General features: G+C 39.7%; 1 protein-coding gene across 1 annotated transcript; it reads right to left on the bottom strand.

Moving 5' to 3' along the window:
• Positions 1-4,657: 4,657 nt before the first annotated feature.
• On the bottom strand, positions 4,658-18,370 carry LOC118496094 (zinc-binding protein A33-like). Its single transcript, XM_036006338.1, has 3 exons — positions 18,275-18,370; positions 6,184-6,794; positions 4,658-5,187 (listed from the first exon to the last, which is right to left on the bottom strand). The coding sequence occupies exons 2-3, from the start codon at positions 6,785-6,787 to the stop codon at positions 4,658-4,660; spliced, it is 1,134 nt and encodes a 377-aa protein (XP_035862231.1). The 5' UTR covers positions 6,788-6,794; positions 18,275-18,370.
• Between the last annotated feature and the right edge of the window lie 2,903 nt (positions 18,371-21,273).

Here is a 21,273-nt window from a genome sequence, read left to right as displayed (position 1 = left end):
TGTGTGTGTGTGTGTAAGAGGTTGACCTTTGACCTTAGCTGACAACTGCATGCTAGAGGCCCTTGCTCTTTCAAAAGGGAGAACTAGTCTACTCCAAGAGAGATCTTCCAACATTGATAGATGTTGTAGATAGAAAAAAGTTTAAAATAATCTAACAAACAAAACAAAATTAGCAGAACATTGTATAACAATAATAGAAATACAAAGTCGAACAATATCACATTTGGATATACCAATTCATAAATAAAATAGCAGTTCGCTTGGAGGGACAAGCTTCCTATATCTTTTTCTTTTTAACTATCTCTTATAGTTTTCTTAAATCCTCTCTTTTCTAGTAATTACATTTCTAGTATGATGTAATCATAGTTGCCGTTTCAACACCCTTCAGGGTCTTTTCAGTGATACTGTTACAGGATAAAAAATTGTGGTCTTAAATTCTTAGTTTCTGCTCTTAAGTGATATATAATTTGTCGGTCATTCTCTGAACAGACCATCAAATATTAAGACAAAGTTGTCAGTTGCATATTGCATTGTATAATTAATTATTGTTATAAATAATTGAGCTCAGGTTGAAATGCAGATAACATGAGACCAGAGTAAAATGCAAGGTAGTACTACTTACTTTTAACGTTGGTTTGTATATTTAATATTATTAGCTAAACTACTTGTTGCTACGTTATCTTTTTAAAATTGGCATCTTTCACCACATTAAACACAACCAATCTTTTAAGCAAATGTAGTTATGCTAGTTACATTAAAATGATACAAAATCATTTTTGTATTCATGAATTCATATTCATGTTGAACATACCATATCTTGTCTGTGAGACTTATATTTTTGGCGACGTGGTAATTCTTAATTGGGAAATTATGACGCAATGTCGCTAAAACATAAATGCATCTGGTGAAGTCATATAACTTCAGGGTACTACTTACTTTTAACGTTGGCGTTTTACAAAGAAACAAATTTGGTTCAGGGTGCAAATTTGAATCTTATCTTACATTTTCTACAACTATTATAAGCATTGTGTACATCAAGAAGAATACAATATAATTTTAAAAGCTGTATTAATACAAAAAATGTCACAAGCACATGTTTTTTAACGTTTGTATATTTTATATAATTAGCTAAAATACTTGCTCTGATCGGTGTCTGTTTGTGTGTGTGTGTGTGTGTGTTTCCTGTGTATAATGACACACAAGCACAGGAAAGTTGTAGGAGTGTGTGTATGGATGAAAATTATACTCTTTCCCATTCATTTCATATGGTGGAAGAAAAGTGTGACTAAGTTGAATAAATCACTCAAAATTCAAAGAAAGTAGTCACATCTATTTCCTGTCTCCCTCATTCTCATTTGTTCATCTGAATTGAAAACGCAATTTCCAGAGGCGTGGTTTGGGCGTAGGAAAAAGAGGCGTGGTGGGGAAAAAGGGGTGTGAACACCGATCCCCGGGCCCAGAAGGAAGCAGGCACTGCCAGATGAGTACGGAGCAACTGAGGGTGCAGGACTCTTAATACATCCATGTCAAGGGTAGATGTAGATGAGTAGTCGTGAGCAGGTGTAAACACTCAGGATGAGTCGGAGATGAAGTTAACAAGATGGGATTTTTATTGTTTACCCCAATTAAGGCCAAATGAGGCAAAATCGTGAAATAAAAATTAACAAAACAATTTAAGAAGAAAAGAAGAAAAATATATACTTTCAAGGAAATAAAATAAATTGACTTGGGAGTCGAAACAATAAGATAATATAAATATACAACTGTTCACTAATTAGACCTTAACTCAAGTCATCACTCTGAGGATACGCAACAGACTTACATCCTACTCCCTCAGGTGTTCCAACAGCTCTCTCGAGCAAATACTACTGCCACTCTATATAGCCTGAAGCCCCACCCCTCAAATTGGAACATACCAACACAATACAATGCAGGGGTGGCTCAGGTGAATAGACAGAAACGGCTCCATACAGCCAAAATGAATATATCTAAGAAGCTAGACATTTACAGCATATCATTTATATGATTCACATTCAAATTAGACAAAGCCCCAAGACATCTTGATGGCTACAAATTGTAATACTTAAAATGCCGGTTAACTTCCTGTTACCCCGGAAGTCATAGACCCATTTAAACCCGAGGATTGCGGCAAACTTTCCTTTAGAACAAAGAGAGCACATGCTGGTAAGACAAATCATGTTACCCTCTGTTAGCTTTTAAACTCAATAAACGACACTAGTTAACAAAAGGAACAAGTGTTGTGTGATTATTGTAACTGAACATGTTTGTGAAATAAACTGTAGGGTTTTAAACAATAGAAAATGATGTATTGATGGATGTTGCTATAGCATTTAAATCACTGCAGTATTAGATGTTAAATGTTAAATGTGTACACAAGAAAGCTACAGGATAACTGAGGAATTTGATAAATGACTAGGTTTACAGATTATTTGACAACAGTGTGTGGTAATTAACAGAACATATGAACACGCTAAATAAACCTATACAGGCAACATTTACATTCCGTCTCTGAGAGAAAAATAGGTAGCGCATCACTAGCGTGACGGCAGCCATGCGCCCCGTCACAATCCATGGTGCAAGAGGGCAGAGGACATTGGGAGCCAGACATACGGGCCGGAGCGATGCATGCACAGACAGACAGACCATCAACATTTTTTACAAAATGTAAAGCCTGATTTGAGCTAAGTTATTAGTTATTAAGCTGTTCCATTTCATATGCAATCATTTGCCAATATTGCCATTGGACAATATTTTTGTGGGATGTCAGCTTAAATAGTTTAATAGCTTTAATTTGTTTTTTGTTTTTTTGTTTGCGGTTCATTCCTATATTACTAATGTGAATGCACCCACACTATCCAATAACAATCCTCTCCCTTCCTTCTCTCATTGGTTAGCTGTGTCTTAAACATTCACCATTTCTAGTTCTCTCAGTTATATGAGGCGTTTAAATGTATTAAAGTAGAGGTGCAGAAACTGTGTGTGTGACTGTATGTTCATCAGAGCAGAGGTTGACCCCTGACCTTAGGCCCAGTAGACAACAGTTGACACAGAAATGAGAGTTGTCTCCTGGCTCGCAGGAGACAACTGCTTTTGGTGAGCACTCAGTCTAAAGTTCATACAGAAAGAGCTGCAGATACAAGTTCTGAAAATATAGGGTTTAACATCCTTAATCATACTTTTACGGTGTAATAATTTCTCCTTTGCAATATTGTAATATTGTAATGTACTTGGAGCAGATGAGGGTGCAGGAGAGGCAGAGGACACTGGGAACCAGATATATGAACCAGAGCGATGCATGCACAGACCTGTCAACATTTTCTACAAAATGTAAAGCCTGATTTGACCCAAGTTATTAGTTATTAAGCTGTTCCATTTCATATAATGATAACACGCTTTGTTGGACCGAATACGCAATCATTTGCCAATATTGCCATTGGACAATATTTTCGTGGGATGTCAGGTTAAATAGTTTAATAGCTTTAATATTTTTTGTTTGCGGTTCATTCCTATATTACTAAAAAACATTGAATGCAGTAACAATTGGATTTAACAATCTTAAACATTCACCATTTTTAGTTCTCTCAGTTATATGAGACGTGTATCAAATACTGATAAAGATATTTAATTTAATTCATTCAAAACCATCATTCACGTTATTTCCTCTCACACCCCTTTCTCTAGACAACGTCATTTCCTGTCTCTGACTGTAAATAGATATTGCATCAGAAACACCTGTCGACCATCAATCAAAATTTTGACAGGTCGTGACCTCTTGACCTGTCAGTCATCAATCAAACCAGATTCCTAAGTGACAGGAAGGACTTCTTATATTTTCTTTTGACATTAACGAAAACAATCAAACTAGAAGAGAGAGCGCACCTCCATAAAAAGGCAAAGTTGTCGTCTGCATAGTTGATGTTTTGTATAATTTGGCCTAATGGAAGCATGTAAATGTAAAATAAGAGGGCCGAGGATTGAGCCTTGGGGAACTCCACACATCATGTTGCTAAGATGAATAACTTACAATCAACACAAAGTACTTCTTAATATGTTTAGCTAAAAGAGCACTCGGAGAGCGCTGACCTTCCCCAAGGAATGCTTTATCTCATAATGTTAATACAGTGTCAATTTTCCCAGTCAGGGACTCATTTTTCCAATAATTCCTACACCACTTGAATGCAACACAAACGCTGTAGCTCGCAATGTTAATGGACAAATAATTTGTGTATCCGCCCCGTGATTCAGATCAAAATGTAATGGGTTTTTATCAGCCCATGTTACACTCTTCCACCAAGTTATATAAAAATTGGACCAATTGTTATTCTGTAATTCTGATGTCAGACAAAGAAATAAACAGACCGAATCGAAAACATCACCTCCTTGGCTGATTTTTGACAGTTTATACTATTTGCTGTTGATAAAATCTTTGACTCTAAATATAAAAAAAGTTGTTGTTTTTGGGCCCCTGGTTAGCTCACCTGGTGTAGCGGACGCCCATATATAGAGTTTTACTCCTCGACGCAGCGGCTGCAGGTTCGACTCCGACCTGCGGCCCTTTGCTGCAGGTCATTCCTCCCCTTTCATGTCTTCAGCTGTCCTATATAATAAAGGCCTAAAATGCCCCAAAAAATAATCTTTAAAATCCCATAATGAAATCATAATCATCATAATCATCATCATCATCATCACCATCCTCATTACCATCGTAATCTTCATAACCACCATAATCATCATTGTGATGATTATAATCCTTATAACCACCATAATCATTCATCTGTTCTACAGTCACACAGACCTTCAGTGGTAAAACAAACACGTTCTCCTCATTGTCAAACAATGGAAACAGCCTCTCAGTGAAAGTGTGTGTGAAGGTGTGTATGTGTGTGTTAGTACAAAGATCATAGAATGACAGCTTTCCTCCGTTCCAGTCCAGAGTCACTCGGATCCTCCGGGGCTGCGTCTCCAGCTCGAGATCGGTTTCTGGATCTGGTAGTGACTGTGTTGAGTATTCACCTTCTTCGAACACTATGCTCCATATTCCAGACTGAATGTCTTCCTTCCTCTGGACAGACTCTGCCAACACACCCAGTTCCCAGAATGTACTGTTTCCAACCTCGACATCCCAGCTGTGAGTCCTTGAGTCAAAGCCCTCAGAGCCCAGGACACCTATAGATAGATAGAGATAGAGATACTTTATTTATCCCGAAGGAAATTAAGGTGTCCAATAGCTTTTACACAACATATATATACACATATGCACACAGACATATGAGATTTGACATCCATGCACACATACTACAAAAATACAAAGAATGATATCAACAGTGTGCCCTTACAGTAAAGTTTGGTTGTAGCATGTTTAAAAGGGGCGGTGTGGAAAACATGCAAAAAAGTGCAATGGTATCATAGTGCAAAGTAGTATCATTGCAAATTCTATATCTATGCAAGTACAAAAGGCAACACAATATATACAAAATAGAATAATCATTACTTAAATATACATAGACACTAGTAAAGACTTGATGAAAAGTTTACGTTAAAGTTGAAAACTGTCCATACAGACAAAAAGACAAGAATTGACCATACAGGCAAGCTAGCAAAATGGGCAGATGGATAATATAGCCAGTAAGGGAGTCAAACAGTGCCAATCAGTCCAGTCCAGGGTAGTTTACGTGTATGTATAAAGGCACCCAGATGAAGATGAAGGCATGGTACAAAGGGCAGACTTAAACACTTAAGTCAATCACACTCCTCCCCTTCTGTGTAGAATAATAATTACCTATTTAGTCACAATCCAACCTCTCGGGATTATCAGGAAGCTCTCCCCATCCCTTTCCTCGTCTCACACTGGTCAGATCTTCAGACAGGATTAGTAATGGATGAGCAGTGTTTGGGTCCAGGATCACAGGAGTGTAGGAGACCTCGTCCTTCATCTTGTTCCAGATGTTGAAGCTCAGGTTGCCCAGGTGTTTGGCCTCGTCTATCAGAGCTCCTGAGAGCAGCTGTGGATCATCCAGCAGGGGGCGCTGCTGGACTCTTTCCACTGCAGCCCTGTAGTTGATCAGGAATGAGACGTCTTCAGCTCTCAGCTGCTCCTCTGTGGCTCTGTGTCTGAAAGAGCTGCTATCTCTCTGCTCAGAGCCTCCATCTTCTCCTTCATACTCCGACTCTTCTGCTCCTCTTCCTCCCTCAGTGCAACCATCCTGGCCTCCTCTTCATTTTCTAGAAACTGGTGAAGCATCTTAAACTGCTGCTTAATCTTAGTCTCTGTGCGCAGGGCCTGGACCTTTATGTGTTTTGCTGTTTTATCACACTCCTCTTTTACTCGTTCAAAAACATTTAACTTGTCCTTTAAGGGCTCCAGAGCTTCCTGAAGGTCCTTCTTGTGTTGTTGTGCAGCTTCATCGATGGGTCTGAATCTGTGGTTGGAGTGTGTTTCTGAATCTCTGCAGACAACACACACCGGCTGCTGATGGTCCAGACAGAAGAGTTTGAGTTTCTCAGAGTGCAGACTGCAGAGAGCCTCTGAAGATCTCTGATCTCTCTCCTGTAAGAAGGCCTCACACAGGTTCTTCAACACCAGGCTAACATGTGGTTTAGACAAGGATCTTTTCCTACAAACTGGACACTCCTGTGTCTGTTTCTGTCTCCGCCAGCCCTGCAGACAGTCTTCACAGAAGCTGTGGCTACACAACAGAACAACAGGATCTCTAAAGATGTCTTGACAGACCGGACAGCAGAGATCCTCCTCTGATCTGGAAGCCATTTAGTCTCTGAGTGAAGCCGGAAACACAGCAGACAGACAGCTCAGCCACTTCAACTTTCCCCTGAAAGTTACTTTGACTTTGGGTCTTTGTTCTTATAAAACTCACGTTCAGTTTGTGGATTCAGCAGCTGGTTGAAGTCCCAGAACTCCTTCCTGTAGCTGTTCTCTCTCAGTAGAAGTAGTGGTTGTGTGTGTGCCTTCTTCCTGTTTTATCTCTGGTGAGTCTTGTGAGGGGCGGAGCTTCATTTTCACAGTTTGTCTGGTTGAGTTTCATTCCAATCTATTTAATAAAGATGTTGTCCCCATTACACACTGTTTACTACTTCTGTGTTTGTCTTGAGTGTGTAGTTCATTCATACAAGAAAAGATCCAAAAAAATAATTAGATTAGATAATCTGAGCATGCAAACTAACATTTACACAATTTAACTGAGACGACAACAACAAGAGGAATAGCAACAGAAACTAAACACCGTGAGGAATGTGTGTGTGCGTGTGTGTGTGTGTGTGTGTGTCCTGAGTTACAGATGTGTGTGTTTGCATGTAGAAGGAAAAGAAAAACAGCCAGAAGTAACAAAGAATAAGCCGTGAATCCATATGAGCGTGACTGTATAAATGCATGTGATATTACTGAGCTACATCATTATCTAGACCACACTTTGCACCAACTGTATGTTGACTCTTTACTACATCTCAGCATTTATATAGACTTTTGTCAGAAAAATTACGATACATACTTTTTCGTCTGATTAGTATTAAAACTGTTTGCATTATAACCAAACACTGTTGCGGACACCATCTGGTATCTTGTCCTTGTCTGGAGCACGGTGTGATGCTGAGGAAAGAACAGGAGCTCCTTGACTGAGATAACTGACGACATTGACTCTTTATTATGACTACCGATTTTATCACATTGTACGTTGTATTACAAAAGCTGTTGTAGAAAGCTTATTCTGAGTCACTTCCTGTACTTATGCTGTGAGTGCTGTAAACTGACCCTACTTGCAAGTAAACTAAACATTATTATAACTTCAGTGGTTCCTGTCTATTACTTGATAATGTAATTATTCTACCAACTGTTTACTCATTTATATCGTGTTATTCCTGATCTACATCACTACCTAGTCCACTATTTGCACTAACTGTATATTGACTTTTCACTACATTCAACATCTACATAGACTGTCTATTCCGGTTAACTGTGTAATCACTGACCTATATCACTAACTAGACCACTAGCTGCACTAACTGTATATTGACTCTTCACTACATTTCAGCATTCATATATATTGTGTTATAACTGATCAACACCACTAACTAGATCATGATTTGCACTAACTGTTTTTGGTTTGTTTTGTTCGGCTCTTCACTACATCTCAGCAGTGTTATAAGCCGCTTTCCGACTGGAGGGATTTTTGCAGTGCCTAGAACATAACATTCCTAGAACACATTTTTCTCGTGTTCTGACTGGACCAATTTGGGGATTATTAAGTTCCTCTGGCCACAGTTCCTGTAACTCTTTCAGCTCCTACTTCAGGGCAGGGTCTTCTCCCTTTTCCCTTTCCTGCATAGTGGTGGTTAGATGGCTGTGTTATAATAACTAAAGGTCAGTTCCGATGGCCACTTGGCCAGTGTGAATGCAAATGGGAAAAAATGGTTTTGGGGGAGAGTAGTTAGTAGAACTGTTTAGAAGTGGACTGTTCCTATAACTACGTTCCTGTATATACTTGGTCGGATTTTGATCTGATCTATGCAGAGACAGAGGGTGAGAGTGGAGACAGAAGGGTCTGATTTCTAATCTATGCAAAGACAGAGAGTGAGAGTAGAATATAATGCCTTTTATTGTCATTATACACATGTACAACGAGATTAAAATTTACTCCTCTTCCACTGTCAACATAACATGCGTAAGAGAAATGTAACAACATGTAATAAAATAAGTAGTGCAAAATATTAAAATATATAAAGGTAGATATGGTTTTATGTACAGTGTGATATGCAGTGTGATATGCAGTGTGATGCAGTGTGAAGTGAAGTAATGGTATTGCACATTAATGGAATTGCACAGAGAGTGAGAGTAGAAACAGGATATGGATTTATATCTTCCTATTTTGCCTAACCCAGCTGCAGCATACGTTGACTACATAAAAACATAAAAATACATGGTTATCAAGAATCAGCATTGTTTAAACTTTTTTAACTCAACAGACCCCTGAAAGAGAGACAGAGTAGGGACCCCCAACTACATGTTGCCTACTGTAAAAAATTAAGTTGCATTAAACTTGGCTGGATGGATGACAATGAATGGCTGTGAATCCTTAAGCTTAACTGTATGGTTACCTTACCCAAGCTTATCTCCAATGTGTAAATTAAATTTAAAAAAAAAATCACAAATAGGCCAATTTATCTTTGCTGTTAAAATGTTAGAATTATTTTAATGTATCGGCGGCCCTCCTGCACTAACTCTGAGGACCCCCTAGGGCAGTGGTTCTCAAATTGTTATGCATCAAGTGTGGTAAAAAGTAGAAAAAGAACAATTCATAAAAAATAAAGATCAATAAGGTGCAATAACCAAATGTACACAGACAAAATGTAACCCGGTGAACGTTAAGTGTCATAATAATAATGTATCTAGCTTTATTATCTCTGTCTGTTCCCCAGTCCATTGGTTTGTGCATTAATTAAAAGAGAAATAACTCAGAATAATTCATTGTGTATATTTATATAATTCACAGTGTGTTTGTATCACTTATAAGTAATAACAATTGCCTTTCTTTGCCTTTCATTTACAAAGCTTGACTCTGAGAGATGGTCCTACCAGACTCTGGTACACTAGCCTGGTCCTACCAGACTCTGGTCCATTAGCCTGGTCCTACCAGACTCTGGTCCATTAGCCTGGTCCTACCAGACTCTGGTACACTCGCCTGGTCCTACCAGACTCTGGTCCATTAGCCTGGTCCTACCAGACTCTGGTACACTAGCCTGGTCCTACCCGACTCTGGTCCATTAGCCTGGTCCTACCAGACTCTGGTACACTCGCCTGGTCCTACCAGACTCTGGTCCATTAGCCTGGTCCTACCAGACTCTGGTACACTAGCCTGGTCCTACCAGACTCTGGTACATTAGCCTGGTCCTACCAGACTCTGGTCCATTAGCCTGGTCCTACCAGACTCTGGTCCACTAGCCTGGTCCTACCAGACTCTGGTCCATTTCATTTGTCCAGAGAGTCTGGCCACTCTCCATTAACAAGTGTTAACTTCCTTGAAGGCGGGTACTCTGTTGAAGTTTAAAACTATTGGATCTGCCCAGAGCCACTCTGGATCTGCCATAACCAATCGCTAACGTTTGGTCGTGACGTTGGCTTAGCATCGCTAGCGTTAGCCTTAGCCAACTCCTTAACCACTAACGGAGCGAGCTGGAAAATCAAACATTTCCTGAACCCCGTGGGGAGGAGGGCCACAACATCATGGCCACCAACACAACTCAGCAAAGATTGTTCTTCCTCGGGCTTTAACTTCTGGATATTCAGCAGCGTTGCCACAACGGACCGAATGGCTTCGCTCGCATCTTTCTCCGCCGCCATTACGGAACTACAACTCAAACTAGCGCATGGCCTCAATGTCATCGTTCTCAGCCACTCCCTCTGTTCGCTGATTGGACCGCCAAAAATTTGGCCGGAGAAAACCCAAGAATATACTGCAAACCCAGACGGAGTACTGAAGGAAAATGAAAATTGAGTGGAAGTACGTAGGATAGCGGAGCCAAGCTGAAGTTACTATGCATCAGGGCATTAAAGGCAACAGTGTTTTCAACAAACTGTTTCACTTCCATGTGTCTTAGCCTGGACTGCCTCGCTGTCTAGCACATGACCCATTAGAGGGGGTTATATACTATGACTTAGCAATGTGTTTGCAGTTCTTAATCAAAACAAAAAAGTGGTTTAGTTACGAGTTACTAAATAACAGACTCACTACACACACAACGATCATTTCCTGGTGAAAGCAGCAATGAACCAAACGCTGTTCCCAGTAATGGAGCAAAGTCTGGGGGCCATGCAGCCCAGAACAGGAGGCTATTGAGGTTCTTGCCTATTTTAGTGCATGACAGAATTGAAGATGCTGGCAATGCTGTATGGCAACTGATACTACTTCTGAGGGAGCTAACTGAATTTCAATCAGGAGAGACTTCGTTGCAGATATGCAAAGATTTATTGTACAAAAGCGAAGTCTTCCTGTCAGAATTTTCGCTGAGCTCCATTTGTCTGTGCACCTAGCCTTTCAGAACCTCAGATTGCTTACATAAAGGTACTGATCGAGGAGTATGTGGAAATGAGGCAGGAGTTATTCCCACATGTAAATCTTCGACCTAAACACCACTATCCACTTCACTATGCCGACTTGAGTTTACAGTTTGGTCCACTCATACATACTTGGACAATGCGCTTTGAAAGTAAGCATAGCTACTTTAAAATATGCATCAGGTCATGTAAAATCTTCAGAAATGTGACAAAGTCGGGTGCCCAGATAGCTCAGTTGGTAGAGCAGGCGCCCATGTACGGAGGTTTACTCCTCGACGCAGCGGGCCCCGGTTCAACTCCGACCTGTGGCCCTTTGCTGCATGTCTTTCCCCATCTCTCTCTACCCTTTCATGTCTTCAGCTGTCCTGTCAAATAAAGGCCTAAAATGCCCAAAAAAAGAATCTTTAAAAAAAAAACAAAATGTGAGAAAGTCACTTGTGGATAGACATCAGTTATTTCAGGCTTATCAGAGTCAGGGCAGTTTATTTAGACCTCAGGTTAAGGTTTCGGACTTAACTCATGTAACTCAGCTCAGATAAAGATAAGTCCAGGTGAGAGGCTGGATCCATATGTAGACTCTAATATATGGCTCTGTCATTCCTGATCCTATACTGCCACCTAGTGGTGGGGGGAAATTCAGTAACATGAATAATACTGAACGAAGTACTGAAGGTGAAGATTATGGGCATATATCACACTCACACAACTGATTTGTTATAGGCTAGCCGTTATATAAGAAATAAAATAAATTACCTATCTAGCTAAATTGGAGGACACCGTATTACTAGGTTACCCTGTTTTAACCACTGCAGCCACTAAGCATAGGTACAATTGTATCAAAAGGTACTGTATGGTACAATACTATCTGTATGGTATTGTATATAAGAAGTTAGAATTAACATAATATACCATGAAAAAACTCCATGATTTAAACAACAGTTTGCTTATTACTATTATGGTTTTGTTTTAATTGTAACTTGTAGGTATATGTATATCTTGCAAGTAATTGGTTGTGGTATTTCCCAGCCAATCACCCCTCTCTCTCTCTGTCTGTCTAGTCATGCCAGGTTGTTGAGATAGAAGTCGAGGAGACAGACAGGGAAGAACAGGCTATAGACTACTTTGCCTGTCCTGATCCTGCTATCATGCAAACATTTTTTAATTATCATCCTAAACAAGACACGAGCAACCCTGTTGTCAAGAAGTCCTTCATTAATAGAGAAGGCAAAACCTGGAAGTGGCTGACGTACTGTAGTGAGTGTCATTCTTTATTTTGTTTTTTGTGCCTGGCTTTTGACAAGGTAACCGACCCCAGCATTTTTCTGAGTGGAATGTCAGACTGGAGGCATGTGCACCAAAGAATTGAGGAGCACAAGCAAAGCATGACTCATAGAAATTGTGCCGAAGCATTTTTTTTAAACTGTTCTAAAGCTGAAATAAACAACCTGCTTGGGGGCAGATATCTGGCAGTGCACCGCAACCAGGTGAGGAAGAGGCGCCAGGTTTTGGAACGGGTAGTGGAGGTTGTCAAGGTTTTAGGTAAGAGAGGCCTGAGTTACAGACACGTGGACAGTGAGGCTGCATACAACCTCGATATTGTTAGTACAGACCATGGCAATTTTTTGGAGCTAATACTATTGCTTGGAAAGTACGATGTGTGCTTAAAAGAACATCTCAATAATGGTCAAGAGGCAGAGGTTAATTTATTACATTACTGTCCAAAACAACCATCAACTCTGTCATTGATGCAATCAGGACCTTAATTCAATTGCAGTGTTCATCAGGGAGTCATATCAAAGAGTGAGCCTGTGGGAGAGGGAGAGTCATGACAAGAGGCACAGGCACATTGCTCCAATTGGAGAGATACGGTGGTGGACGAAGCCCGATGAAGAAAGTATTTTGAGCATTTGGCAAACCCCAAGACTGTCTGTACATTGATGTAGTGTCCTCACTCTCAGCCATACAGGAACAGAAGACAACAAAAGGAAATGTACGCACCAGAGGATACAAAGAGGGCTTACTCAGGTATGAGACAATTCTTACAGCTCAGCTATTCCTCAGAATACTGTATTTGAGCTTACATCTCCACTGTCAAAGTACCTGCACCTGCCACATGACTGGAGGGATGGACATCCTATCTGACCATAGGATGGTCATCACTACTCAAGAGGCCCTAAAACAGATCTCAAGAGAATTCCAGGTTGTGAAAGATGCGGCTGACCATTTTGTCAAATGGGCAAATGCAAAAGTGGAAGAGCAGGATGAGGACACAGATATTGAAGTGGAGGCGGCACTGCCCCAGAAAAGAGTCAACAAGAAGAAATCCATATCAGGAGAGATGGCTGAGGATGAGCCCACGGCTGATGCAGAGAGAGCCTATGAGGTTGGGGTACATAATCAAATTCTTGATACAGCTAGTGAGGCCATCCAACGAAGATTTCTGACCTATGGGACCCTCATTTCTGCATCCCAAAAACGTTCACCTTATTCAAACCATTGCTCTCCCTAAATCAGCATTTGAAGACCTCAGCAAGTGCCTGGTGAAATTTGATAGCAGGGCAACTGTTGACAACCTGCAGATGGAACTGAAAAGCTTAGCAGACCAATGGGATAGGCTGAAACTATCACCATTGGATGAATATGTAACCAGAACGGTGGATGATGGATCAGATGGAATGGAGGAGGACATGGAAATTGTCAACAAAAGCTGTGCTTCTTGTAAAGAATGCCCCCTGTGCTGCTTTCAGATTCTTCAGAGATTCAACCTGCTCACAGATGCATATCACCTGCTTGGACTTGCGTACAAGTTTTTGTTGACACTGTCAATAACCCAGGTGGCCTGCGAACGGTCATTTTCAACAATGAAATGCATAAAAAGCAGACTGAGGAGTTGCCTGACTTCCAACAAACTTGAAGCCTTCATGTTGATTACAACGGAAAAGGACATACTTGTGGCTTTGGATACAGACACTGTCATTGACAGAGTTGCAGAGAAGAGTAAGTTAATAAAGAAAGTACTGTTGTTGTTAGGTGAGATTATTTATGTTTTTTTTTACGTTAAAAAATATTCATATAAGACAGTGGTTCACATTTATGTTGTGTTTAAACCCCCTACCGCTAGATGGCTATGCTGAGACACACCACTAGTGTCCTTGCCTAACAGTGCCTAGCAGTGCCTAGCAGTGCCTAACCGTGCCTAACAGTGCCTGACTTTTAGCTAGAAGCTAACAACGTAGCTATGGCTGAACTTTGGCCTACTTTAGCGTATACAAATTTGCTCACTAAGAACCTGTGAACCACAATCCCAAACTGGCAGTTTGATTTTCTGTGTACTGAATTGTTTACCTAAAATAATTTTCTTTGACTTTTATGAACATCATGTCTTTTTTTAAATATTAGTTTTTCTAAAATTATTCTTTAAAAAAATCCCAATATATTGCCTTACGCACAGTATCGAAATATATTGCAATATATTGAATCGTGACCCATGTATCGTGATACGTATCATATCGCCAGATTCTTGCCAATACACAGCCCTATTATCAATGTTATATTATTTGTGGTGTAATGAATCTAATAGACAGAAAGTAATGTGATCATGACTAATTATTCCTCTGTTCTTCTCTCTCAGGTGCTCTCACTTGGTGATTAATAATCCAGTGTTGTTCAGAGGGCCATGCAGCTTTCCACTGTTGCTTCCATTGTTTACATTTTTTTTCATTTCATTGTGACTTTACAATATATTCAGCTCTTCTCAAATTTTCTAGAAAATATGGTTACCAACTGAATCTATAATTTATCATAACTTATCCTTCCTAACTTATGCTAAGAGGTCCAGCGTGTTCAGAGGGCCATGAAGCCTGTTCTACTAGGCTCATGTATGCAATGTATACAGCTGTCTCTACTTAAATGTTATTAAATTATTTGAAATTATACTTTGTCTCTTTGGCAATTACTTGCACTTGAGTTTGGACATTGTGTACTCTATGGCCTTCAGGTCATCAATCAAAAGTGAGTACACTGCTTCTCTTGTATTGGTGCTCTTCTCCAGGGCATATACTACTCTCAGCTTTATTGTAGCTTTTGGGAAGGGTTATGGTTATGGTATTTAGCAGACACTTTTGTCCAAAGCGATAAAATATGAATCTTACAATAGTTAAAATGAACAGTAAACAGTTGTCACTGTTGCTAAGCCAGTATTGAGCAAAATAGTAATAATAACAATAACGGCAATACAACATCAAATATCAATAATAAAAATAAATAAATACCATAAATATACAAATCATAACTAACAATTAATAAATTATTTCAGTGTAAGATCAACAGATAAGTGTTGAGACCCCTCTTGAAGGATCCAAAACTATCACATGAACACAGAACACTAGGCAACTCATATCAGAGAATGCACGCATATTTTAAGAGGAATTCACCGAATATTGCAAAATAAAGGTAACCTCAGTTACTGTCATATGTCTGCAACATTGATTATAAAAAAAAGATAATTATATCCGCTGATACTCCATAAAGTTAGTTAGTAGAATTGAGGCTACGCTGCAATTACTTGCACATTCAAGAACTGACTAAACATGTAAATACTTATCTACAACTGTCTGTTTCTTCTGCACTAAATTATTTCAGAAATTATACTTAAAATACTAATTATTTTCAATAAGACTCTTCCAGGTTCCAGTTTAAAAGCTTTAATCTCATTCTCAGCAGAACAGAAACTCTCTTCTCAGTCCCTCCCCCCTTTCTGCTAAAGCCCAAAAAGGAGACCACACTCTATAATTTACAAAGACCCAACAATTCCAATAGTTCCCCCAAAAGCAAGCATATTTTCTAAACTCAATGAATGTATTGATAGGTCTGTCTAAAAGAATAAACTTTGACATTAACAAAAACAACCTTAAATAAACTAGAAGAGAGAGCGCACCTCCGTAAAAAGCCAAATTTGTCGTCTGCATAGTTGATGTTGTTTTGTATAATTTGGGCTAATGGAAGCATGTAAATGTAAAATAAAAGAGGGCCGAGGATTGAGCCTTGGGGAACTCCACACAGCATGTTGCTAAGATGAATAACTTACAATCGACACAAAGTACTTATTAATCCTTGTGTTGTCTTCCCTGTCGACATTTTTTTTTTAAAGCTTTTCCCATATTTTTGTCACTTTTTTCGAGGTTTTTGTCACTTTTTCCTACGTTTTTCAATGTTCTATTATACATTTTTCTTTACATGCTATAAAATTGAATAAAACATCCAAATTCAATGAAAGTAGTGAACTGATAATTTATTTAACTTGTGAAGAGCGTTGTAGAGAACCATCTACGTTATTTTGTTTTAAAATTTGGTTGAAAGAAAACCCAAATTTCTGATATAGAAACTTTTTGAAAATGGGTCAAATTTGACCCGAGGACAACAGGAGGGTTAAAGAAAGCTACTTATCAATTATAATTATAAGTATAATATTATGTTATTAATTAATTAATTTTAATTAATTAATTTAGCTAGAATAGCACTCAGAGAGCGCAGACCTTCACCAAGGAATGCTTTATCTCATAATGTTAATGCAGTGTAAATTTTCCCAGTCAGGAACTAATTTTTCCAATAATTCCTACACCACTTGAATGCAACACAAACGCTGTAGCTTGCAATGTTAATGCACAAATATTTTGTGCATCCACACCGTGATTCAGATCAAAATGTATTGGGTTTTTATCAGCCCATGCTACACTCTTCCACCAAGTTATTTAAAAATCGGGCCAATTGTTATTCTGTAATTCTGATGACAGACAAACAAATAAACAGACCAAATCAAAAACATGACCTCCTTGGCTGATTTTTGACAGTTTATACTATTTGCTGTTAATAAAATCTTTGATTCTAACTATACAAAAGTTGTTGTTTTTTTATCCCAGAATTAAACACGTGAACTGATTGATGTTCATCATCTATTTCTGTTCTACAGTCACACAGACCTTCAGTGGTAAAACCTTTACTTCCCTCCCAGCATCAATCAATGGAAACAGTCTCTCAGTGAAAGTGTGTGTGAAGGTGTGTATATGTGTGTTAGTATCAAGATCATAGAATGACAGCTTTCCTCTGTTCCAGTCCAGAGTCACTCGAACCCTCTGGGGCTTCTTCTGCACTACAAGAACAGTGTCTGGATCTGGTCGTGACCGCGCTAAGTATTTACCGTTATTGAACTCTATGCTCCATATTCCAGACTGCATGACTTCCTTCCTCTGGACAGACTCTGCTAACACACCCAGTTCCCAGAGTGCATTGTCTCCAACATCGGCATCCCAGCTGTGAGTCCCTGAGTTAAAGCCCTCAGAGCCCAGGACAGAGCGGTAGTAATAATCAAACCTCTCTGGATTATCAGGAAGCTGCTGTCTCGCTCCTCGTCTCACACTGGTCAGATCTTCAGAGAGGATGAGTTCTGGATGAGCAGTGTTTGGGTCCAGAATCACAGGAGTGTAGGAGACCATGTCCTTCATCTTGTTCCAGATGTTGAAGCTCAGGTTGCCCAGGTGTTTGGCCTCGTCTATCAGAGCTCCTGAGAGCAGCGGATCATCCAGCAGGCACTGCTGGACTCTTTCCACTGCAGCCTTGTAGTTGATCAGGAATGAGACGTCTTCAGCTCTCAGCTGCTCCTCTGTGGCTCTGACTGTTTCTGAAAGAGCTGCTATCTTTCTGCTCAGAGCCTCCATCTTCTCCTTCATCTTCTGACTCTTCTGTTTCTGTTCCTCCCACAGTGCAGCCAACCTGGCCTCCTCTTCATTTTCTAGAAACTGGTGAAGCATCTGAAACTGCTGCTTAATCTGCGTCTGTGTGCGTTGGGCCTGGACCTTTATGTGATTTGCTGTTTGATCACACTTCACTTTAACTTGTTCAAAAACCCTTAACTTCTTTAAGTGCTCCAGAGTTCCCTGAAGTTTCTTCTTGTGTTGTCGTGCAGCTTCATCGATGGGTCTGAATCTGTGGTTGGTGTGTTTCTCTGAATCTCTGCAGACGAGACACACCAGCTGCTGATGGTCCAGACAGAAGAGTTTGAGTTTCTCAGCGTGCAGACTGCAGAGAGCCATTTAGTCTCTGAGGGAAGCCGGAAACACAGAAGACAGACAGCTCAGCCACTTCAACTTTTCCCTGAAAGTTACTTTTACTTACGTTTGTTCTTATAAAACTCACGTTCAGTTTGTGGATTCAGCAGCTGGTTGAAGTGTAGTATTCCAGTATTTCCAGAACACCTTCCTGTAGATGTTCTCTCTCAGTAGAAGTAGTGGTTTTTATCTGAAACTATTCACCTCTCAGTGTGTGTGTGTGTGTGTGTGTGTGTGCGCCTGCTTCCCTGTTTTATCTCTGGTGAGTCTTGTGAGGGGCGGAGCTTCATTTTCACAGTTTGTCTGGTTGAGTTTCATTCCACTCTATTTAATAAAGATGTTGTCCCCATTACATACTGTTTACTACTTCTGTGTTTGTCTTGAGTGTGTAGTTCATTCATACAAGATAAGATCCAAAACAATAGTTAGATTAGATAATCTGAGCATGCAAACTAACATTTACACAATTTAACTGGGATGACAACAACAAGAGGAATAGCAACAGAAACTAAACACCATGAGGAATGTGTGTGTGTGTGTGTGTGTGTGTGTGTGTGTGTGTGTGTGTGTGTGTGTGTGTGTGTGTGTGCCTGCTTCCCTGTTTTATCTCTGGTGAGTCTTGTGAGGGGCGGAGCTTCATTTTCACAGTTTGTCTGGTTGAGTTTCATTCCACTCTATTTAATAAAGATGTTGTCCCCATTACATACTGTTTACTACTTCTGTGTTTGTCTTGAGTGTGTAGTTCATTCATACAAGAAAAGATACAAAAAAATAATTAGATTAGATAATCTGAGCATGCAAACTAACATTTACACATTTTAACTGAGACGACAACAACAAGAGGAATAGCAACAGAAACTAAACACCGTGAGGAATGTGTGAGTGTGCTGAGTTACAGATGTGTGTGTTTGCATGTAGAGGGAAAAGAAAAACAGCCAGAAGTAACAAATAATAAGCCGTGAATCCATAAATATGAGCGTGATTGTATAAATGCATGTGTAGAAACTGTTAAAAAGTTAGGAATCATTTGTTAAATTAATGTTCTTCCTCTCTCCTTTTAATAATAACTATAAGAACAGAACCCCCCAAAACACCAAATGTTTTAATTACATTTGAAATAGTTTTAGAATGAAATGACTCGAACTTCCAAATTGGACACAAATTCACATCTGTGCGAGTTGTAATGTTTCATCTTGAGAGAAGAAATTTGTTTGAAGTTGTGTCGTGACAATCTGTCAGCGTTGAGATTCGTTGAATCAGAGGTCTTCAATGTTTTTAGGCCAAGGACCCCTTAGCTGAAAGAGAGACAGAGTAGGGACCCCAAACTAGGCTAGCTTTGAGGCTTTGCAGTATTGGGATATAATGATAGTGCCTCTTCTGCCCTCTATCATTGTACCCAAGTGAGATTTCAACAGGCTGAACATAGTTAAAGTGTGTCTTGTAATATTGCAGCCTTCGATGGTGCGTATTGTTGTCCTCCAGGAAACATTGTGTAAAGGTTCTTCATGTGGTTGTCCAATAGGCTACAGAGAAATGATTGACCCATCCACCAAATTAAAAGGAGTCACTCAGGTGAGAGAATCAGGATAATTTGGTATGAATCTGAATATACCGATTCAATAGAATTAATCAAAAGAGGTGAATTTTATATCAGCTGACAAATACATATGCATCTGCCCCACATACATTCCAGACTGAAGGTTGTCATGACATTGTGTAAAGACATTGTTATGTTCCTCATTCCCCAAAACACAAAACAACAGTTGATTAAGTGTCTGTAAGAGGAAGCAGACACAGAGCCAGAAGCATAAGGAAACAGAATGTCAAACCCATCAGCAGATGAATGGGGAACAGTGTATTTGGGCAGACATGTTCCGGGACCTCCCTACATAGTTGGAGATCTCAATGTTAAACCCAAAGTTGCATCCTTCTGTCAGACAAAGCAGGTGGAGAACTGAATGTGACTTTGCAGCTTCTCTCGCCCCCATTGGACCGAGATCAAACGCTTAGAAAAGTCACCTAACCGCTGAGTGGCAGCAGCCGGAGTCTGAGATTAAACTTGATATGATTGATATGAGGAACACATCAGGTGATGCTGTTGCACGACAACACTGAACCAACTGGTTCATGGGATGCAACTTGTACTTTTGTTTTCTCTGAAACTCTTAATGCTTAAAACTGGACCAATGTCAAAGAAATGAGCATAAAAATACATTGATGAAAACATGACATGTGTCAAATAAAAGCAAGCGCCTTGCAGTGGAAGGTGGTAAGATATGTGGACAATTTATTAAAGGGAAAAATCCCACGAATTTGAAAGTATATTTGAGAAGCGTGCACGAGGAGGCTAACTTAGCTTACCATAACAAGGTAAAGGAGAACGCAAAGCCCCCTTTGCCCGAAACAGAAGCTAACCCCGGTACAGGGCATGGATGTATGTCAATTTAAATAAAAACAAATGAAAAATGCACTTTTAAAGAATCTGGGTCTAAAGAAAACATAGCATTAGATTGAATGACATCAGTGAAATCACAGAGTGTGCCATCTTCAACTAGAAGTGGGTTAAAACTCTGCTAGGCTGCATTTTCATCTTTTAGCATTGCTTTGAGGCTTTACAGTATTGGGATATAATGATAGTGCCTCTTCTGCCCTCTATCATTGTACCCAAGTGAGATTTCAACATAGTTGAAGTGTGTCTTGTAATATTGCAGCCTTCGATGGTGCGTAGTTAATAAACAATTTGCATGCAAGGCCTCGTGCATTGAGCTCTGCTAGTATGCACTGTTTCCAAGATGTGTTAATGTCTCTGTTGGAACACCATACTGTTCAAGGTCTCCAGATAGTACATCCATTGTGTATTCATGTTGAATAGTTCTGAAGAGTTTTCATTTCATTTGCTATCTCTGTAATTGTGAAGGCTGGGACTAAATACTTTGCCTGCAAACCTAAATAAAACAACGCTAGATTATCTGTGTAGGCATCTTGCACTTTATCATTATCACCATCCTTACTTTGGTCTGCATCACTCACATCCATTACATGAAGTCCAGTATCTTCAATATGTGTTCCCTCACCTGAAAAAGACTG

The sequence above is a fragment of the Sander lucioperca genome, chromosome 10 (genome assembly GCF_008315115.2).
Source record: "Sander lucioperca isolate FBNREF2018 chromosome 10, SLUC_FBN_1.2, whole genome shotgun sequence".
NCBI classification, from domain to species: domain Eukaryota; kingdom Metazoa; phylum Chordata; class Actinopteri; order Perciformes; family Percidae; genus Sander; species Sander lucioperca.
This window is presented reverse-complemented; position numbering and strand designations above follow the sequence as displayed.

Coding starts and splice junctions, on each gene's coding strand:
- LOC118496094 (XM_036006338.1), bottom strand. CDS start 6,787: ATGGCTTCCAGATCAGAGGAGGATCTCTGCTGTCCGGTCTGTCAAGAC. Junction 5,188..6,183: donor AGAGGAGCAGAAGAGTCGGA/GTATGAAGGAGA, acceptor ATCTATCTATAG/GTGTCCTGGGCTCTGAGGGC.